General features: G+C 37.5%; 1 protein-coding gene across 1 annotated transcript in view; it reads right to left on the bottom strand.

Annotated features, from left to right (window-relative positions):
• Window positions 1-24,118, bottom strand: part of LOC137278462 (stAR-related lipid transfer protein 5-like) — an 81,519-nt gene that overhangs the window by 34,344 nt on the left and 23,057 nt on the right. Inside the window, exon 2 of the mRNA XM_067810793.1 lies at window positions 430-479. Coding sequence (XP_067666894.1) covers window positions 430-479 — 50 coding nt within the window. The remainder of the gene's footprint in view (window positions 1-429; window positions 480-24,118) is intronic.

Here is a 24,118-nt window from a genome sequence, read left to right as displayed (position 1 = left end):
GTAATGGAAAGGCCTTGGAAAGAACAGCAAACCACTGTCAGCCATACGCTAGACATTCATAAATGTTTCGTAGTTGACAAATTTTGAATTGAGAACTTTAACATTTATTTGAAGCATGGTCTACAGAGCAAGTCATAAATTGAAAACAGTGCTGTGTTGTTCAAATCAGTTTCTATCTGACTAACTGTTGTCAACATCTTCATTTTAGTCATTTCATTGGTTGTTGGAATTGGTCAGATTTGATTTTCATGACACTTTTCTGAAAACAAAGGAAGCATTAAATCTGAATATTTGTTATTATGTTTGCCAAAACAAACCGGCCACAACCTGTCCCAAAGACTCCATGGGATAAGTGATATTTACTGTGCCACTGAGGTCTTGATGGCAAACTTCAAAAACAAAAACAAATCACTCTGGAATCATACTTACAAATGGCCACTGAACTCCTTAGAATTCTTGTACTCAATAAGGATGTCTTTCTGAAAAAGGAAAGAAAAACACCATTGTCACTATCAAACTAATCTCATACAAGATTCAGTCCTGCATGCAACCGTCACAAGATAATAGCATTTCAGTATCAGTTTTATGTCAGTTAACATGGGACCGTCTTCTCATAGGCAACCTGGTATCGTATTTGACATTTACACAGTGCAGCAGATGACATTATCAACCCATGCCTAGGGTTTCTTACATAAGGCAACAAAGGTTCACTTATAAAACTAGTTTGTGTGTCCAAACAAAGTTTCTGACTAACAAGACATTAATTACTTTAGGTTCACAATCACACTGCCAACTGTTTCCTCGACAATGGCCTCCCTCAAGACAAAAAAACTTGAGCTGAAGCCTCAGTTGAACCTTCACTGAACTCCAATTCAAGTACCAAGATTATTCATTTAACTGATGTCCCTACAGTTTTTATTCAAGTGAACCCAAAAGAGGCTCTTTTCAAATGAAATTTTCAATCAACTGAGTCGCCAGCATCTGTTATTCAACAGAACCCTGACAGTCTTCACTCAACAGAACCATGATTTCCTTCACTCAACAGAACAATGACAGTCTTCACTCAATAGAACCCTGACAGTCTTCAATCAACAGAACCCCAACAATCTTCACTCAACAAAACATTGAGTCTTCACTCAACAGAACCCCAAAAGTATTTACTCAACAGAATCCTGATAGTCTTCACTCAACAGAACACTGAGTCGTCACTGAACAGAATCCTAACAGTCTTCACTCAACAGAACCTAAACAGCCATTATTCATCAGAACCCTGATTTATCTCTAACTTCATATTTGGTGCAGTTACTTACTAATCCAAATTCATGTTTACCTGTTGTTTATTGTTTGTCTACTAAACCTGTTAACTTAACAAGTTAGTTATTGTTGAGAATTTCACAAATATTACTGCATTACGAGATCTCAGTTAGAAAGGCTGTCGTTTGATGTAGACACCCACATTGGATATCCAATCACACATGACTAATTGTGTTTGTGAAAATTTTGCCAGACAAATTTTGCATGAATGTCAGATAAATTTTTACTTAAACATGGTGTCCAGTTGACGGACCTATCAACAGCACTGAATATTGAAATAAGGTCAGACAAATCACCAGTAATTCTTTTCACATGCTTTGTAACAAATAGTTATTTAAAGTGAAATCAGTAACAACTTCTTCAGATGCACATGCTTTGATGTAAATGGGTTATAAAACAGAACATACTAAATGTCAAAATCTAACTGAGGTTGTACAACCAACGTGGGCTCCTGCAATAAATGCCAGACTGCATTATGACTGTTTTATACTTTTAACATTTCTACACAAGCAAACTTGCAATTACAGGAGTTTCTAATAGGCGTGTAGTGGTATACTAAAATGGGCAAGTGAGCCAATCCAAACCACAACCAAATTTTTCTCATTTAAATTGATAAAATAAATCTCCAAAATTTATATCATTTAAAATAAATTAAATTTTAAAATAGAATTTCTGAAAACCTGAGTTCAGAAACAAACTGTACAGTGCTTATATACCATTACTAAGGTTAAGCTTGCTTTTGATACAAAAATATTATATTTTGTCATGCTCTTTATGATTAATTAAGCATTTTACTAAGGGAAATGTTGTTACAGCATGACAAGGCAATATATAGTGAGTGAGTGAGTGGTCAAGTTTAGTTTTATGCAACACTCAGCAATATTCCAGCTATCTTGTGGCTGTCTGTAAATAATCGAGTTTGGACCAGACAATACAGTGATCAACAGTATAAGCATCTATGTATGCAAATGGGATACTTTGATATGTCAATCAAGTCTGCAAACCTGACTACCCAATCCCGCTAGTCACCTCTTACAACAAGCATCACCAGGCTTATTGAAGCCAGTATTCTAACCCAGACCTTCACGGTAAGGCAATATACAGCAATATCACAGATGAAGATATTTACAATTTGAACCATTATAAGGGGTTCCAAGAAAATAAATTATCTAAACAAGTTTGTTATCCTAGCATGTCCAGTCAGAAAGTATTCTTAAGGAGCATGTACAAAAACACATGCATATTCATGGGTGACATGAAAATTCATTAAAGCATCATTGACCAATGAAATCAAGGCATTTTACAAGAAGGTGAGATAAAATAATGTGTAACAAATATAAGACCTACTCCATGTACAATTGATGAATGATATTAAAATGACTAAAATATATAATAGGAACAAATTAGTGATATATCTGCAGCTTCTTCATGTACTACCCATATGGGGATTCAAACCCAGCCCATTGCTATGCAACACATGGACCACAGATAACCCACTGCCCCTTACCAGATTTTTATGAAGTTAGAAGGTGCAGTCACTGGAGACCGTATCTGAGTTCACCTCAGTGTATGGCATTTTACTTCACAGAAAAGATATGAGCAACCCTTCAGCCGTCTCTATGAAAACCATGTGACTCTGCAGAAAAACAAAGTTCAGCAATTCTGCTGTGAAATGTTAATCTGCACAAATGCAACAGTATTCATTTTAACCTTTTTTTCAAGAAAATGAAAAACAACAACAGTTGTTAGGTACAAAATTAGGACTTATCTTGAATACGTTTTCTTACAAAATAATATTTTATTTCCTGAAACAGAAAAAGATGAACATATGTGGTTCCCTACTACTTTTTACACCATGTTCTTCGTACTCTTTGGAGAGATTACATCGTTCATGAGCACTAGGTAATTCCTGGGGCTGATAACCAAACTCCTGGTACTGTTACCTTGAGCACCAAGTCTCACAGAATGGTAATATGTACCGGAATATGTGAGTCAGTGAGTATATTTTCACCCAATGTTTAGCAATATCCTAGCAATATCATATGGGGGACACCAGAAATGTGCTTTCCACATAGCAGTCATAGGAATTGAACCCACGTATTTGGTGTGATGAGCTAACACATCAACCACTAAGCTATCCTACCGCCCCTAATATGTAATGGATATTACCTAACGTTTTGTTTGTTAGTTGTTGTGGCAACAGTCTGCAAAAAAATCAAGCATGGGCCAGACAATCTGGTGATCAACTTCAGCAATTAGGGTGTACTCACACATGTCAACAAACTAAGCAAGCCTGACCACGTGATCTGACAACTGGGTTATTGAGGGACAATTCTAACCTGGATCTACACGAGCCATTTCATAAGGACATTACTGCTGACCCTCTATGGTAAGTGTCCACCTTCACATCATTATAATGGAATTTGAATAATTGAATGAGATTTTATTGCATTGTTTTTATGTTTCATTTGTCACAATTCTCAAGCATGAGTCACCAGTGCATCTAAGGAAATTCACCTGATATGGCATTACAAATCTATTGTGACAGAAACGCAATAAAGATAACATCAGAGGACTGGTTCTCTGATATCAACCAGTTTTTCACTTGTAAATCCATGACCTGCCAGTAAATGGTAGGTAGTCTTTGTATCAGGGAGACATTAACTCTTGTAACGGTGGAATCTCTGAAAACTAAGGAGAAATGAATGTGAGAATTTTAATGTGAAGCAATGTACCTGCATCAGACACCTCAGTTTTTTTGTTGGTTGTTTAAAGGCACTATATCACACCACACCTCTCTAACAATATATAATGCATTTTCCTCAATAGCACTAGCTTCAACCCTCAGGGAAAGCATAATTTTAAAACTTTTTACATTTTTCTTCTTTGCATTTAGATTATGATATTAAATCAAAAGTTTGAATGAATGTTGCATTAAAGTTGCATTGATCTGCTTCTTGCATCGTCTACCAGCCAAACATTATTTCAACTGAACCCCATAGAGTTATGTTCCTTGGAGCGCTCTTTACTATTACGCTATGCAAAACTTTTAGTTGACACCTGGTTAGTTCGGCAAACACTAACATCAAGGCATGCAGCAGTTTATGATGCATGAATCAATTGTTTACATTCCATATATGGCAAGTGTTTTCTGGTTGATTGCTACTATTCAATTATTATTTTTAGCATTTTTGAGGTTGATGTAAATCTGCAATAAAAGCCCCCCCAAAACACCACATTAAATTGTCTGTGTTTTCTGTACATAACCGTTTTCATGTCTGCATACTGTATATTTAGTTGTGTCCCAGAAACTGTAATCACAAGACATACTTGATGGCTTGGTCACCCAAAATATATAAGCAACAAATATTCTTGACAGACAAAAAAAACAATAGTTCAGCTCTTGGCTAATGTGTTCAGTGTATTATACGTTATGTTAAAAAGGGCAGGGTATCTGTCACCTGTCTACAACCTCTAGCCTTGTAAACAATATATAAAAGTGTGTGTTTCTGAATAACGAGCCAAAGTTCAATGCATTCTCATGTCAAGTGAAATCAATTCACGAATTATGTACCAGAATGAGTGAGAGAGTGAGTTGAGTTTCACATCACTTTTAGCAAAAATCCATGCAATATCGCAGACGGGGATACCAGAAATGCGTTTCACACAATGCACCTTTGTGAGTAATCGAGTCTCAGGTCTTCTGCGTGATGAGCGAACACTTTAATAACTAGTCTACCCCACCACTCCTATTTCATCTTTCCTGAAAATATAGAATTTGGTTTCTCCAAACAAATTACCATCGCATGTGAAAGTCTCTCGAACAAAAGTGGAAATATCTGACGATTCATGTGATTGAACATCTGTCTTTATATTCCTTTCTTTATTTTCAAAGTAAAAGGATACTGGAAAGTCTGGTAAGATTTTGTTTAAAAATGTAACCATCGATTACCAATGAGACAGTGCTTCAGGGCTCAGTCTGAGACATGCAATCTGCACCTTCAATCTACCTTAGCAGAAATAAGGATGAACGCTATTTCACACTGTCATTTGACATGATCTGGGAGAATCACAAATACACAGGTTTGTCAACTCAGCAAGGAACATCAAACGACAGGCTGGCCACAGCAATCTCACCTACTTGTGCAGGTTGTGTAATGTTGTCTGAAAACACGACTTTAAACATGGCTGTTGAGATCAGTCTCAGGGAAATACTACCACAGCTTTGTGGACTCTGTGCTAATGTATCTGGGGCTCTTCTTGTGTAACAACTGCTAACGACAACCAAGCTACGCAGATGCTCAGTCTCAAATATCCTCATACATAACAGATTTGGTCTTGAAACAAATATTTTGATGCACAATTACAAGACGGTACTGAAAATAAATCATATTGTTTTCATCAATATGAATTCACTGGTATGTGTCTCTGTAGGTATGGTCACTTGTTTGAGTTTGAGTTTAATTTGGTCTAACGATTCTGTCAGGTCAAGTTAAATTATGTGTGCTGTTCCACATACACAGACTAAACATACTGAAACATTTAGCACATTTGACATTAGGTTAGGCATGACAATGTCTGAATTACACCTCTGCACTAAATGGATATCAGGCAGTAGGATGACATGGTAACATGACTGTTGACCTTCTGGGGCCTCATAGACAGATCAGGTGTACAGTCCCCATGGAGCTGAGAAAGACATTCGAGTTCACTCTCATCCACCTCCAAACGTTCAAATGAACCATCAGAATGTTGTCTGGAATATATATTAGTTCACATTGGAGAGAGTGAGTGAGTGAGTGAGTGAGTGAGTGAGTGAGTGAGTGAGCAGAGCTTTATGCTGCTTTCAGTGATATTCAAGCAATATCATGGCGGAGAACACCAGAAACATGCTTCACACGTTGTACACATATGGGTAATGAAATCCAGGTCTTCTGCATAGTGAGTGAAGCTTTAAATGCAAGGTTAACCCACTGCCCCAGTTCACAGGGCAGGTAATCTGGCCAATGCTGCCATGTCTGGCCACTGTGAAATTTTACTTTAGCGCATGATATGGCACAGTTGGAAATTAGATCTTCAATTTACTGAAACATTTTAGAAATAACATTTCATACCACCTGCTCTTCAAGATCTGTAATCAAAGTATGCAGTATGCACACCCAAAAGCACATTCCTTAGTGAATGGAATGAATACATGTAGTGCAAAAGGAGGTAACTTCATAAGATTTAACACTTTCTTTCATGAAAGATCTAATCTGCAACAGAGCTCAATCTTGCAACACATATTGAAACTTCATTACCCACTTAACTCAACCTGATGGTCCCATCCTACACCCACCATATCCTACAATACCGCTACAACTCAAACATTCTGTCGTATTATCCTCTCACATCCTCCTTCTATACCAGACTCCCATTACATCCTCGGCTCACCTTATCCAGTAATGATGTCATTCAAACTCACCCTGCTCATTTGAAACCTACAATACCTGTCCAACTCACCCTGCTCATCCCATCCTGCAATACCACCCTGACCAGACTCCTCTTCCCCACCCCTAGCTCTTCACCTCCACAGATACCCCACCTCTACACACCATTCAACACCCCATCCACACTCACCTCCAAACCCCCCTACATCTACACACCCTTTAACACCCCACCCCGACTCTCTTCCAAACCTTTATGTCTAAATAAATTATTGCTTTCATAACTCCATAACTCCATTTGTAGCTAGCTAGTTCTGTTGCTGTTTGGCAAAAGAAATCCCATTGATCATATCAATGTCACTCAAGTCTTACAATAACCAAGATGGCTAGTATGCTTCTCTGTTGTCATGGGAACAAACCTTTTTTGAGAAGAGAATTCGCTGTCTGCTGGGGGCACACCACATGCATTTTTCAATCTTTACACATGGAAAGGAAGTCGGAAATTCGAGTTTTTCAGCTGAAGCATTTGCAACAAAGAAGACCGGCAGAGAGGGCCTCACATTGAGCCTCCAACATACCACCCACCCACATGCAATTTCAGTCTGTCAGGCTCCTGACAGCATAAAATCAATTTCCATTCTTTACTTTAGACTATAGGAATCTTGTTGAGGTGGTCTAAGTATCAAGATTATTTATAGGATGTATTTGCTTTAACCTTTAGGAAAATAAATATTGGCCTCCCCCACTCCTTCCATACAATCGGCACAGCTTTATGTTTTGCTATCAATACAGCGTCAGTGTTCTGGTATTTGAAAGCTTGCTGAAGGTATCAACACTGTGAAACATGATATTTACAGTTAACGTTTACAAATCAATACTCAAGGGGAAAATACAGGAATTTAAAATTTGATCTCTTAAGATTGGCTAGAATATATTTAGATACAACAAAATTAACTCAGAGGAAAACAAACAAGAGTCATCAGAAGATGACATATCCCCCCAGCCCCCATATATTTGAAAGGACAAATCATCTGACAGTTACTTATTGTGTTCTTAGACCAAGTCTGAATTGTTTCCATGGAATTCATGAAAAATATAAGTGCCATATATCTGTAATCAGAAAAAGTCACCATTTCAAGATCTGTCTTGTATATCTGCAAGGAACTTTTGAAAGATATGAAATGGTTTTCGACTTGTGCTCCAGAAACGAAGTCACCAATGTGTTCATGGAAAAGAGAAAATAATACATCATAAAAACCTGTAAATAGCAAAAGGCACCACTTTGGGGTCTGCCACACATATCTACCAAGAAACACTAACAGATATTAAGAAGTTTTTGAGTTCTGCTCCGGAAATGAAACACACCAATCACTTTTGAGACTAAGTACGAAATGTTTCTATGGAAACCGAGAAAATCATACATCAGAAGATCCTGTACATAGCAAAAGGCACCACTATAGATTCAGTTTGATATACCTACCAAGTTTTGCAGAAAAACATTGAACGGGTTTTTAGTTCTGCTCAGGAAAAGAAGCCCATCCCTCCATTTTGAAACTATGTCAGAAACGTTTCCATGGAAACCGAGAAAATAATAAATCACAAGAACCTGTACATAGCAAAAGGCACCACTTCAGCTTCTGACTGATATATCTACCAAGTTTTGCACAAAAATATTGAACGGCTTTTGAGTTCTGCTCCAGAAACAAAGCCCACTCCACCATAAGACTAACACCAAAATGTTCCATGGAAAAACAAAATACATATAAATGCCAAAAATCATATAAATGCGCTCCAAGGAACATAACTCTATGGGGTTCAGTTGAAATAATGATTGGCTGGTAGACGATGCAAGAAGCAGATCAATGCAAAAGGCACAACCATAGGCTGAGATTACTATATCTATTAAGTTTGGTCTCAAAATATTGAACGGTTTCTGAGTTATGCTCCAGAAACAAAATGATTACGGACGGATGGACGGACGAGGCGTCAAATATATCCCCTCGCATTACATGCTGGGGGGATAAAAAGACAATAAAACTCATCTCTCTACTTACAATAATCATTCCAATCCTACGATAATTTTGATTTTAAAGTGGACATATAAAAAATACCAAAATACACAGATCCTTGAACATGTCAAACAATAATTTTATAAACAATCTGTCAACTAAAACACAGATACCTATAAATTAAAAACAACATCAACAAGTACACAGATGCCTAATGTCAAGGTAAACTGTAAATTAGTGTGTATGTGATTACATTGTTTTCAACTAATCTATTCTGCATTTATTCATTGTGTTTTACAACTTTTTACAACTTCCTCCAACTCTACTCTCCTCCCCAGTGACACCCATCCTCCTCTACCCTCATCACCATCAAACCTCTTTTAACAATATCAGTTCTCCTCTACCCTTATCACTATTAAGCTCCTCAAACCCCATATTCCTCCCAACGCAAACCTCTTCACTCCTCCCCGCAAAACCTCCTCTCACCCCCCATTCCTCCCAACCCAACCTCTTTCATCCTCTCCTCCTCACCTCCTCTAACCCCACATTCCTCCCAACCCAACCTCTTCCATCCTCTCCTCCTCACCTCCTCTAACCCCCCATTCCTCCCAACCCAACCTCTTCCATCCTCTCCTCCTCACCTCCTCTAACCCCCCATTCCTCCCAACCCCAGCCTCTTCTCTACTCCTCTTACCTCCTCTAACCTCTCCTATCATCCCCATCAATTCCAACATTTTCAAGGATTTTAAGATTTACACTGCACCATCTAGGTGTACATCAAGTTCAAAACATTCAAACCTAAGCTATAAAACCAATCAAAGAGACATTTACAACACTGGACCTTTTCAAAGTAGGCTAACAAGTAGAATATACAGACATAAAGCTGAAATGAATAAATCACTGCATCGTTTTCTCCATCCAAGCTGGTCCAACAGACTCTAATTACGGCCCATTTTGATTCAGCTAAGAAGGTCTCAAATGAAGACAAAAAATACATATCATTAATTTTCTTCATCTTCATGAAGTTTTCTAATTCATATTGGTCTTTAATTTTCCTCTCCTGTTACATAATGCAAGTCATTTCAAAGTGAACGCATTCAACATTTTGCTTTCATTTGACGTTCCACTATTAGCATTTTATTTTTAACTGCCTTTTCACAACTGGTTTGTGATAACAGCTCAGACATCAACTCAATCACCCAGTTTGAGGCAGTTGCAAAAAAGCACCAAAATATCAAATGAATCTCCTTACAAATAAATTACACACGATCGTCATCAAAAGATGAATAGTATTTATATTCTCATGACACTAAAGAGCCTCACTGTGTGGTGTACTGGTAATACATCTTTGAAACGACCTAGCATGTTTCATATAGCAGGTATTTCAAGTTATGTATTTGTACGTATTTCCATTTCTCTATGTTGTACTGGTGCAGATTGCAAAGCTTGGGTCTGAAATCCCATGGGTTCCCATCCCTGATTAGTCCTAATGCTGATCCTTGACACTCAAAACATGCCCCAGAGTTTAACAGAGTAATAGCTGAGACATTCTCTATGACATGAGTCATACCTATCTTTAACAATTAAATAACTGACCCAATAAAAGTCATAAAGGTTAAAATATATAGACATGAAGACAACAGATTTGCTAAATATAATTCAGAACTTCCATCACGATATGCCTTGAATTACAAGATAATCCTTGCTTCAACTATGATGACCGATATAATAACTGATTTGTATATCATGACTTACTGGATTTTCAAAGCTCTCTTAGCGCTCAGATGGTCGTAAGTACCATACATTAACATTGACTTACGACTATCGTAGTGCTAAGTGAGCTTCGAAAATTTGGGACCAAGTGTTTTAATAATCTGCACTGTGAATAATTATATCATCTCATGTTCACAAGCCAACAATACCTTTGTCCATAACTGCCAACGTAACAACTGATTTGTTATGAATGCCACATTGTCCAGTATAATAGCTGATTTCTTTGCAAACCTGAGTCATAGCTTTGCCACAGTGTCCAACATAATAACTGACTTGTATGGCAAGCCATAACATTGCCACAATATCTAACATAATAACTGATTTGTTTTGCAAACCTGAGTCATAGCTTTGCCACAATAACATAAATACTGATTTGTAATGGCAAGTCATAACTTTGCAGCAGTCTTCAACATAACTGATTTTACCTGCAAACCTGAGTCATAGCTTTGCTATAGTATCGAACATATACTCAAAGCAACAAGTGTTCCCTTGTTTAAATCCAGAATTTCATTCATAGTGCACTACATACCTCATGTGTTCCATTATTTGTAACCATGAGCATAAAAACTGATTTATATTGCAAGTCAGTCACCCACAGAGGCCAATATTATCAATAATCTATACTGCGAACAAATTAAACATTCAAAGTAAGCAATAAAATCGACTGTGTCATTGTCTATGGTCGCCATGTGGTTCTACCCTTCAAATGTAATTGAAATACTGACAGATGTTCTGTTGTATTGCACACTCGGTAGATGCCTACTGTTAGAAAAAGCAAAGCAAATTCATCCTGTCCATAAAAATAGCGTCATGGCATTTCATGAAATCATGCTTTTTAATCAATCCTGTTGAAGCTAAACAGCCAGTATAATTTAATTGCAACCAGCTAAGTCAGCTGTGAAAAATATTGCATCCTCACATTTCTTTTGCATCCATGCTGGTAATCCACGCTCAGGACAAACCATGCTTTCATGTAACGACAAAATCACTAAACCTCCTGTAATGTTTCATTAGTTATTTAGTTGAATGTTTAGTTCTGTCAGCAGCAGGGGCGGGTCAAGAAATATTGATTATCATAAGTTTATTGGAAAAGACATACACAGGCACCATGGTTATTAGATTATCATAAAAGTTTGTTTCAACTGTGCAGCTGGAGATTGTGTGTGCATGCATGCATACATTTAAACTATTTAAAGCATCTGTGTATACTAACTACAGATGAGCTTCATGTGAAGTGCCACACATTAACATTAACTTACATCTATCTTAGCGCTAAGAGAGCTTCGAAAATCTAGGCGATGGTGTATTTCATCTAGTAACAAAAGAAGAATGAACACATATACTGGTTTTCTTAACATGCAGATAGCCTTCAGGGTAATAGTTACGATCAAGAAATGGTTGTTGTGTCCATTCAGTTAAAAATTTAATATTTAATATCTTATGATATATCCAGCACTCACATACATAACAGGGCTTAAATTTTTGAAGTTCTCTTTGTGCTAAGAAAGTCATTAGTGCCATACATTAACATTACCTTACAGCTATCTTAGCTCTAAGAGAACTTTGAAAATCTAGTCCTAGTGTTATAACAGTGAAAGTCCAGGAAAGCAGATGACTTTCTGATTTTCCATTACACAATGATCCCACGTTCCCAAATCTTACATGAGACTGGCCGGGTCTTTACAACACGAGGAAACAGCACATGGTTTGAATGCCAATATGAGGCTTCCAACATATCGTTAGTCGTGATGATTGACAGCAGAACAATATGAGCGATACTCCCTGTGTCTGTAGTTCTTACCTCTCCGTATGTTGTCAAGCTTCTCTTATTGTCCCGGGTCATCAAAGCGGAAAGGCGGAGTACGCTCAATAACGTTCACTGTGTTATCATGGGTCTCTCCTACCATTTGCTTCATACCACATGACACGCCTCATTTATCAAAGAAACTTTGAAAAGACTGTTGCATTTTTTCATGACTGAACCTTTTCTTATCTTGCGGATAATTTGTACGGAAAACGATAATTTGAATATCATGTTGTGTGTGCATGGAGTGATATGGCCAGAGGGAATCTTTAATGGGGAAAAAATCTTATTCAAGGAAACGCAGAATGCTAAGAATCACGTTAGTGTTTGACAGTCCATGTGTATTGCAGAACCTGAAAATTACTCTCTATACAAAATGAAACAAGGAAATGTGTTAGAATCACATATATATAAGAGGGGTTTAAGCCACTTTTAGCAATATTCCATTATGTTGGTAACGAGGGAAGTGGGGAGGGGAATTCAGACACCAGAACTGGACATCACAAATGTACATCCGCTTGATAGTAAAATTACTCTTGTCCTTAATCCCAGCTGTCCAAACCAGCCCTAATCACTTAAAACTTCATAACTATCACAGATTTCAATACATTTTGTTAAATGACTATTTGTAAGTGGGTGGTGAAATAAAGCAGTAGTCTTCAGTACATTCGTAACAATGAAAAAAACCATGATTATTCAAGGACATAAGCACCTGTCTGAACACATACTTGTTACAGCATGTTTGATGATAACCCAATAATTCATTTACGATGGCCCAATATCTCAAACAAGATAATCATGAGAACAATGAACCAGCCGATGCTGTTGACAATGATTGTATGAAATTAACTACAAATATGACAACAACAATAGGTTGCTGAAGGCCTATTCTACCTCAGACTTTCACACGTCAAACAATGATGGAAAATTTCATGTAATGTGTAGGGTTCTAAGGAACGAAATGCCAGCAGATGAAATGGTAGGTAGTAGATGCTTTCCTTGTTCATAATCCAACATGAGGAAGCTCTTTGGCCTTGGCAAACTGAGTCTAGCCTGACCATCACAGATCTGGTCACCTTACTAGTATGAGTAGTCTGCCATACAGACTCCAAAACAAATATATAAGAAAGTGTATGTGCCAAATGTGTGACAAGTGCAAATTACCACTGTTTCAGGCAGAATGGCCTGTTGAAACAATTTGGTATCTATCAGTTGTTTGTTTGTTTGTTTAATGCCTTTACTCAACAACATTCCAGCCATGAGGTGGCATTCTATAAACAAGTGAGTGTGGACCAAGACAATCCAGTGATCAACATAATGAGCATCGATCTACACAATAGGGATATGATGATGTGTGTCAGCCGAGTCAGTGAGCCTGACCACCAAATCCTATTAGGCCGCACTTATGACAAGCATGGATTACCTAAGACCAAGATTTGATGAGTTTCAACTTGGCAAAGGGCAATTAAACTTGTGGACAGAGAGATGGAATGTCAGATAGGTTACCATTCACCAACAACTGGCTTAAATGCCAAATGAAGCTTCAGTTTGATCCATGTTGTCAATGTTGTGACAGTCGAACCGACCAATTGTTGACATAGAGACATAATATACAAATGAGCAGCTCAGTGAAACTGACGATGTTTTGGTATTGTTGTACCATAACAGTGATATTATGGCACTGAAATTAGGTTCAGTGTGTTAAACAATCAATAACCTTACCTACACTGTACATAATAATGAAATAAAAAAACTATTTCTCAATTATGAATACTCTTTGTTCTTTTTCATCTGTCGCCATGTTATGGTTTAATGCAGTTTTTATTTTTTTTTATTTTTTGTTTGTACTTAAAATGGCATATGTATGATCAATACGTTATAGTTCTATAACTGACAACTTTGCAAACAACTTAAACAATACTAACTACACATTGAAAAACAGTTTGACCAAAATTTGCCCAAAAAGGTTTGAAACAAAACCCTCAAAGTATTCTTGTGAAGGCTGGAGAATGTAGGTATATAACAAAGAGGTTTTAACACTTGTGTGTTCTAGGGAGGTAAATATACTCACAACTCATCAATACAAACATTATGTACTTTTACTAAGCTCACCCTGACTCATTGAATGCCATGTTGGAATACCCTTCAAAGATTTCAAAACCATGTTCATAAATAAAACAGATATATACCATCCCTGGAATAATACACTTGTGTGACAACCTTTGTCAGTGCATATATTAAAAAATGTACAGACAGTTGTTCTTCGTGACAATGGCGGATATGTGAGGACAGTAAAAACTACATGACTGGAAACCATGTGACAGACGAAGCATGGAAACCCCACTGCTTGAAGCAGTACAACAAGGTGTGCTTCGTGTCGCCGTCAAGGCCAAACTCTTTAGTCATGCACTTACACAAACGGTAATTCTGAATATGTTGAGGTCAAAGTTACAGAATATGCCCTTAGCTAACACGCCATGCAAACTTGAATTGTTATCTTCCACTTGTTAGAAAAACAAACCATTCAAAGGAGAAAATGATCCCGTATTACTGCAAAATTGAAACTCATATGGTTTAAATACGAAACACTGCATGTCATTTTAAAGACAAACAATAAATTGCACAGGATGGGACACTTTTAATATATAGCCTCTGTTGAGTTTGATAGAAACTATAGAACACATACATCAGTCATACAGAAATATTACCTCTTTTGGGACTAATGTTGAAAACTGAATACTAAATGCAATACAGGTCAAAAAATAAAATTACTAAGATGCTGTCCCCATAGGTTTTCCACATAACTCCACTGGATACAAAACAGCACAGGCACTTTCACCTGATATACAGATATAATGCTAGTACAAAACCATTACCATTCAACCAACGAAAAGGCCATCCCACGTTTCCCTCACAACTAAACACAATGCACCATTAATGCTAATGGAAATGTTTTTGACGAATTTTGGTCAAAGAGATTTGTATTTGTTTAGGTTAGGAACTTTTAAATTGCATTTTGTCGGTTACAAAATGATGAGATCTTGATCCAAAACATAATATTGTTAACTTGAAGATTTTGACAAAGATCCACTGACTTTTGTGAGGAATTAGGATCAATTTAGTCCATGTCCAAAATCTGCACAATTTCCTTTCCAGATGAGTAACACTAGACTACTGCAGAGGTCTGCAATGCGGGATAACGGACATTTAACATGCAAGCTTCTTAATGTCTCGAGTGTAAACATGTCTCATGCAGCACGCAAAGCACATTACTGCTTATCATGGTCGGGTCATACCTATGACTTTAAACTGGGCACACCTCTGGCTTACAACAAACAAGACCAGTAATAGAATCACACAATTTTTTGCACACTTCTGGCTTACAACAAGGCAAGATCAGAAAAAGAATCACACAATCTGTTGGCATACTTCTGGTTTACAACAGGGCAAGATCAGTAAAAGAATCACACAATCTGTTGGCACACTTCAGGCTTACGACAAGGCAAGACCAGTAATAGAATCACACAATTTTTTGCACACTTCTGGCTTACAGCAAGGCAAGATCAGAAAAAGAATCACACAATCTGTTGGCATACTTCTGGTTTACAACACGGCAAGATCAGAAAAAGAATCACACAATCTGTTGGCATACTTCTGGCTTACAGCAAGGCAAGATCAGTAAAAGAATCATACAATCTGTTGGCATAGTTCTGGCTTACAACACGGCAAGATCAGAAAAAGAATCACACAATCTGTTGGCACACTTCTGGTTTACAACAAGGCAAGATCAGTAGTGGAATCATACAATCTGTTGGCATACTTCTGGTTTACAACAGGGCAAGATCAGTAAAAGAATCATACAATCTGTTGGCATACTTCTGGCTTACAACAAGGCAAGATCAGAAAAAGAATCACACAATCTGTTGGCACACTTCTGGCTTACAACAAGGCAAGACCAGTAATAGAATCATACAATTTTTTGCACACTTCTGGCTTACAACAAGGCAAGATCAGAAAAAGAATCACACAATCTGTTGGCATACTTCTGGTTTACAACAGGGTAAGATCGTAATAGAATCACACAATCTGTAGCATACTTCTGGCTTACAACACGGCAAGATCAGAAAAAGAATCACACATCTGTTGGCATACTTCTGGTTTACAACAAGGCAAGATCAGAAAAAGAATCACACAATCTGTTGGCATACTTCTGGTTTACAACAGGGTAAGATCGTAATAGAATCACACAATCTGTTGCATACTTCTGGTTTACAACAGGGCAAGATCAGAAAAAGAATCACACAATCTGTTGGCACACTTCTGGCTTACAACACGGCAAGATTGTAATAGAATCACACAATCTATGGAAACACTTCCGCCTTAGGGCAAGATTATAGCAATATTGTGGATTAACATTCCTTGATAAGACATCAGGGCCACTAAAACTGTCTCTTTGTTCCATCTTTACATTTACGTAAAATAATTTTCCCTGTGTGTTTTTCATGATCATTGTACAATTATGTGATTAGGATTCTTGCTACAACACAAGCCTGTAGAAAACCAAAGAAAAGCTACTGTTCAATCTATATTCTCCTAAGGTTTATATAAGATCTGTTATTGCATCCTGTCCAAGTACAATCCTGGTACTTTCACTGTACTCCCTTCTGTTAATATCAATGGCTTCTCACAAGGCTGTTGCCTTTAACAGTGTCACATCATAACCTTCAATCTTCTAACAGGCAAACTTAAATCTAATAACAACAGGTTCATCTCTAGTCTGCCTCAAACTCTGCATTATTTTCCCTATGGCCCTCTCTGCAATTTTGAAGTCCTAGTTCTATCTGCAATGCTAAAGCTCTAAATGGAGCAAGTCTAGATTTTGCCAGGTGAACCGCCAATCTCACTGGGGCTCCTTTTCAATATAAGTGGGATTGTGTGTTAAGTGTTCATGTCTTCTTCAACTGCTGAATCAACATCCCATTCCTTGTGCAGTGACCTTGGATTCACATGAAGATGATTTTTTTTTTTCAATTTCCATTTTTATGTCACAATTTCCTTTACAGCAGTTATATGTATTCCATTTTCAGTGTACAGTGAATAGTGTTGATTTACATACATAGTGTGTACATAACCTCTCATATACAGTACACATACATACAAAGTACTAAGTCAGTTTTAGAAGAAATGGTTGATCCTTCAGATAGACATCAGCAAGTCTTCAAGACCATATTTTCAGCTTTGTTGTCTCACTGAAACTGACACTTCTATCAAACTTTGCTGCTGCAGAAAGAATGTAAACAGATTCCTGGGAATAATAAGATACCATTATGCTGATGCGGAACAAAGTCGTCTCCTTCAGGCACCATGTTCTGTGAGAAAATACCTAGAGTCTGACTCTTGGGAATCTGAAGCCGCCATCTAATGGTCTCATCATGATGAGGACGTTGTCATGAAGTAGCTTCTTTTTTCTTCGACTTTTAAGTTCAACAGTCTTAACTGGCTAATGTGTTATCATATGTATTGAATATTTTGGCCCAAGGAGCTCTACTCCTCTAGGTAGCATTATCTCAGTTATATAACGTACATTAGTGAACGGCTAGAGTGAGGAACAGGTACTTGTTCATGTTGGTAGCGATGCATAATATTAAATGAATAGCTTTATCACAGTAATAACAATTCAGTCCCTCGTACATCTGTGATACCAGTTGTAATGTCTTCCTTTCATTGTCACCATCCACCTGGTGAATTCACTGATGTTAGTATTCTTAGAATTTCTAAGACTTTGCTCCAAGATCTGACAGATCATAACGCAACTAGAATACTTGTTCTTGTCTCATTCCCACTTCACATTTTACCCATTCACTAACATCTGTTCTATTTAAACACACTTTCCTTAAACCACTTTCTATCTAGCCAATAACAACACTATTCTGTTTATAATCGTCTTTCAAGCAAAGTTCAGTTTACACACTAACAACAGGTTTATTCATCCACTAACCACTGTTCCATTTATCCACTAACAACTGTTTTATTCATTCACTAAATACTTATTTAAACACACTTTCCTTAAACCACTTTCTACCTATCCAATAAAAAAACAATTCCGTTTATATTTATTGTCTATCAAGCAAGCTTCATTTCACATACTAACAACTGTTTTATTCATCCACTAACCACTCTTCCATTTATCCACTAACAACTGTTTTATTCATTAACTAACAACTGTTTTATTCATTAACTAACAACTGTTCTATTCATTCACTAACAACTGTTCTCTGTCCACTAACCTGTTCCACCTATCCACCTACTGATTACTTCTATAATATTTTTCCACCAAAATTTTTATATTCATCCATTTATTTAGCAAAACACATACATGGTCCTACACCTGTGTCATGACACAGACAATATCCTTTGCATAATCTGCTTCGTAATTCTTACAACAGCAATTAAAACTTAAGTCTACTGACTCTGACAGTTTTAGAATGTGCTTGACTTTACATATGGACAATAAACTCCTTCTTTCTGAAGTTTACAGACAAAAATGAAAAATGGAAGTCATTAAATTTAATATCCCCTCTTTTGCATGTAACAAAGGTTCAAAAGGTCTAGAAAGAAACAATGGAAATATGTATTTTTAATCAATGTAACAAGAGATACAAAGACAGAAAAATACCATAGCAGGGCAAAGATGTTTTTGGATATTTGCTTAATCATAAATCATGGTGTGATGACACTCTCATCTACAAAACAGCCTGTGGCCATAGAGTAAGACATAAAGTATGCATGACCCTGCTTATCTCACCGGTGTGAAGCAGCATGTTTACCTGAGATAGTTGGAATACAAAAAATGTTTAATATAGATATTCTTCAGTAAACAAATATCAACTTAATCATTAAGCAGACCATGTACCATTTGTTACAAAAGGTCAAATGTATGTATTTCACATAGCTTTATATGTCTGAGCAGTGTTGGTCATCCAGGTGGAAGAATACAGAATATAATGTAAACAGCTGGGCCTGCTGCAGAGAAGGGGTGGGGGCTGATAAGGGTGGGTGCTCAGTCTGGGGTGCAGACTGTTTGAAGTGGGTCTTGCTTTGGGGTTGGTCTGTTTTAAGTAGCAGTTGTTTGGAGGTTGTTTGATGGTGGTGGAGACTGCTTGAGAGTGTGTGGGGGAGAGGACTGTTTGAGTTGAGACTGTTTAGGGGTGGAGCTTGTTTTAGGGTGGAGGCTTAGATCTGAAGTGGGTGCTGTTTGGGGGTTGGGTTGTGTGGGGGTAAGGACTGTTGTAGGGGCATAGTGGTCATGACCCAAAGCTGATAATTCTGAGGCAATGTAGATATTGGAGTGACCATTTCATAATCAGTCACGTACCATATGTCTATTAAGTACAGTCACTGACAAGGTCCAGAATCTATTCAGGTGATAAACCAAGAATTCAGGTTGGTCTTGAGAGCTGGACCAGACGACACATACATGACCTACACAACCCATTCTGATCAGGAATAACTGCATTGCCAGAAGTCAGTACACGGTGTAGAGAAATTCCAGTGAACCAGACAATTCTATGCCACTCAGCTGTATAGTAATCATGCTTACTTGTTTGTCCACATTTCTAAACCACATTTCTGACAATGACATAGTTTAACGCCATGCATCATTTAAATTAAATATCACTGGATGTTCTGATGTTATAGCAAATTCTTCTAAATTATAACTGAACTTGTGTGTGGTGCTACAGACCAATGAGCATTCTAATTACAAATCTCGAATTCACATAACAAAGGGACACAACTGTGTTAAGTCAATGTCACCAGGCCCCAAATGCACCCAACACAATTACAAAACAATCATGACTTCTGAATAGTTTAGAGTACACTTTGCAGCCGGATGTTTGAAATATGACCCAGAGTATGCCTTTCCTGTGCTGGAAAACATCATTTAATAATTCAGCTTGAATACTTCCAGCACATGGCTTTACTGAAAAGTTGCAAACCATTTATTCTCGGTGTCATCAATAATGAATTTAAGGCAAACCAGTGTACAATCTGAAAATCTGTCTATCTACAATCAAACTATTCTATAGTTAAATATGAAAGACTGTCTTAATTACCAAAACTATGGAATAATGAAATCATCATCACAATAAATGGAACCAAAAGCTTTTACATTCTTACATTTCAGTATTGAGAAAAGATGATCAAAATAGCCTAAGACACTTTACATTTCAGTATGTGAAAAAGATGATTAAAATGGCCCAAGATTCTTCACATTTCAGAATAGAGAAAAGATGATCACAATGGCCCTTCACATTTAAATATATGAAAAAGATGACTGAAATGACCCAAGACTCCAAACATTTCAGTCTAAAGAAAGGATGATTAAAATGGCCCACGACCTCTCACATTTCAGTATTACGAGAAAAATGATTAAAATGGCCCAAGACTCAGATACATAAAAACTGTGCTCTTTGCTTGTTAACCTATTTGTTTCTTCCAAGTAAATGTCTGTGAGCTGGGAGACAAATGTCCTTTCACATTCAGGTGCTAATTAGTTACAATTGTCTACTTCCTCAACACTACCCCCAAGAGCCAAGGCTGTTGCATGCCAGGTATACTGTCCCAAAACCTCAAACACATCTAGTCTATGCAATTGTTAAATTGAGACCCAAGACAACATGTAAACAGTGGTGCCTGTATGTTTATCTAACAACTCAATATTGACTTGCTAAACTGGCCATGTTATTTCAATAAGTTCTGTTTGTTTCCCCACTGCACAGCCTCGGTATGCAGCCTCCCTGGCTATCAGAACCCCGTCACAACAACGACGACAACATACCAAACAACACCATACAACTTTGAAACCTACATCACTCATAGTTCTTGTACTTTTGTTACAAATATCTGTTTGAATCACCATGTTAAATGAAAGCTGATACCAGCAAATTAATATTATTGTAACAATGCACCCGTACCAACAATGCACTCCCTATAACACACATAATGATTTATATAACCCTGTCAAACATATGTGATACTGTCTCATAACACTTCACTCCCTATAGCACAAATAACAATTTACATAACAGTGTTAAACATCTTTGATACAGTCTCATTCCAATTCAGTCCCTATATCAGTAAAATAAACGCAAATATCAATTTGAATCACCATAATAAATGCCTGTGATACTGTCTTATAACAACACAGCCCCTAACACATAACAATTACAGTAACTGTATTTAGGCAAGTACACATAAGAAGGCTGAAGACACACAATGCTAAGACTCGCAAAAACACACCTGTGGCTGTTAGAGTTTAGTAGGATTAATGACCCAATATTAGGCTAAACCTTTCACTACCATTTCTTTACTGACTTGAAGTTAAAATGTTAATACGAACTCACAGTTCAGTCTGACCTAGTTTCCACAGGGACAATGTCTTAATTTCACTAATTTCAGAACTTAGACAGGAAGGAGGCACAATGGCAATGCAGAGGCCAAAATTCATCCCCAGTCTGACCAAATGTCAAAACAAATTCCCAACCTTTAATCATTAACTTCCAAATATATGTTAACGTAATTATAATAATTAGTGAGGCTCTGTAGAGGTAATTTCAATACGGATAATAAGAACCAATAAAGAACGAGACACTCTAATGCTATTGTAAAGGTAAATTACCTCAATAATTTGGAGCAGGTGACTTTTAAGGGTAATGATGAATAAACAACACCTTTACATTCTGACAAATTATTTTTTCAGCTGTCAATGTCAGCTCACCAACCATGTATCTTTGAATTTGCTTTTATCATCAGAAATGAACCATGCATTCCCTTACAAAACATATTTTGCCATTTGTGACCCTGTCTTCAACCTTTATAATCATGGGTGTTTTTATTCCAACACAAATGTGTGTAATGTGTGTTGCCTTCAGTGTGCCAACAGCTTGCAGCTATTATCCTGCTCCGTGGTAGGGAGCCTCCATCTCGTGTCACCCTGTCACAGACCCCTTGGGCAAGGCTCCACACCCACTGATCCGCTTATGTTACATATACATTTCTCACCCACACACATACAGCCAGGACATGTGCACTTCGACTCAACACTGTTTTGATGAGGGAGGTCTTGCACAGTCTTGCATACATTTGTGAGGGTTTTGTCATGAACCTGGTGGGTTCCAGTCAAATGGCAAATAAATACTTTCAGTGATGCCCCAACAAAGTAGTAATATAAAGCCACCTGGCAACTTCATTTCATTTTATGGAAAAAAACATGGTTAAACATTGATTAGTAATATTATAATCTATAACCACATTGAAACATATATTTTTATATGCATTATGAAGCATCTCAGTTGAAAGCCTTCTTCATAACTTCTTAGAAACTTGGATCATTTTTCTATCTAATTTCAGGCAGTCCTATTAAGGGTAATATTCATACAAACCTACATCATACATGATGAAATCACAAACAACACTGCGAAACTGTCACACCAGTATTTTCAAATAAACAAAAACTGTAATCGCCTCGCTCAGTGTATATTGCCATGGTAACACATACAGTTCTGTTGAGTCATCTGATGCTTCGATTGCTCTTTCTGATCAAATCTTAATCCAAATGCCACTGACACTATAAAACCATCTTTGAACATGAAGATGATGGAAAATTATACCTAATACGGACACTGAACTGTCACATCTTCACTGGGAGACAAGTATGATTAAATACATATCAGTTGCAAATATACATATTCAATCAACATTAGGGGCAGTGGGGTAGCGTAGTGGTTAAGGCGTTCGCTCGTCACGCCGAAAACCCGGGTTCGATTCCCCACATGGGTACAATGTGTGAAGCCCATTTTCTGGTGTCCCCCGCCGTGATATTGCTGGAATATTGCTAAAAGCGGCGTAAAACTTAACTCACACATATCAAATCAACATAAACCATTTTTTTATGGGTTGCCAAGATACAAATACACCAAAGAGAGCAAAAGTCCAACTGCAAAACAACATTATGTGTAACTACCCGATGGTACTGACTAAGGCAGGCATCATGAACACGGGCATTTTGCAGCAGTGAATAATGCACAAATTGTTACCATCAAAATTAGTGATATTTTATTTCTGATATTTGGTGCTGTTCTTAAATACCCTATTGCCAGGACCTAAGTCGGTTTAAAATTGGACATAGTTATGCCGATGATGGTGGTTGTAACAAACTGAATCGGGTTGTCAGGCTTGCTGACAGTTGGTTGACACATGCCATTGCATTCCTGTTTCGTAGATTGATGCTCATGCTGTTGATCACTGGATTGTCTGTTCCTGATTCAATTTACAGACCACTGCCACATAGCTGGAGTATTGTTGAGTGCAGCATAGAACAACCTACTGTAACAATTAGGAGATAAACATCATGTGTTGGCCAATTTCCGGGTGTTATTGAGTATTTGAAGCACGGGAATGCATTTGGAACCGACGGCGTCACGGGAATGCATTTGGAACCGACGGCGTCACAGGAATGCATTTGGAACCGACGGCGTCAGCCGGAGGTTTCAAATGAAATATTCCCGTGCTTCAAATACTCAATAACACCCGGGAATTGGCCAACACATGATGTTTATCGACATTGTAAACACAAAAGTAAACCAAGGGGGTTTTAGTGTCTGCACTCGTTTACATCGAATACGGACACAGCAGTGAAGTGTCATCAACTGGCCGTTTCAGCTGGTTCTCATGGTAGCATCTGGAGTTGCTCATTTGTGACGTCATTCCAACTTTACGTCACAATATGATTT

This window comes from Haliotis asinina, chromosome 3 (genome assembly GCF_037392515.1).
Source record: "Haliotis asinina isolate JCU_RB_2024 chromosome 3, JCU_Hal_asi_v2, whole genome shotgun sequence".
NCBI classification, from domain to species: domain Eukaryota; kingdom Metazoa; phylum Mollusca; class Gastropoda; order Lepetellida; family Haliotidae; genus Haliotis; species Haliotis asinina.
The sequence above is the reverse complement of the archived record's forward strand: the minus strand, read 5'-3'. Positions and strand labels throughout refer to the sequence as shown.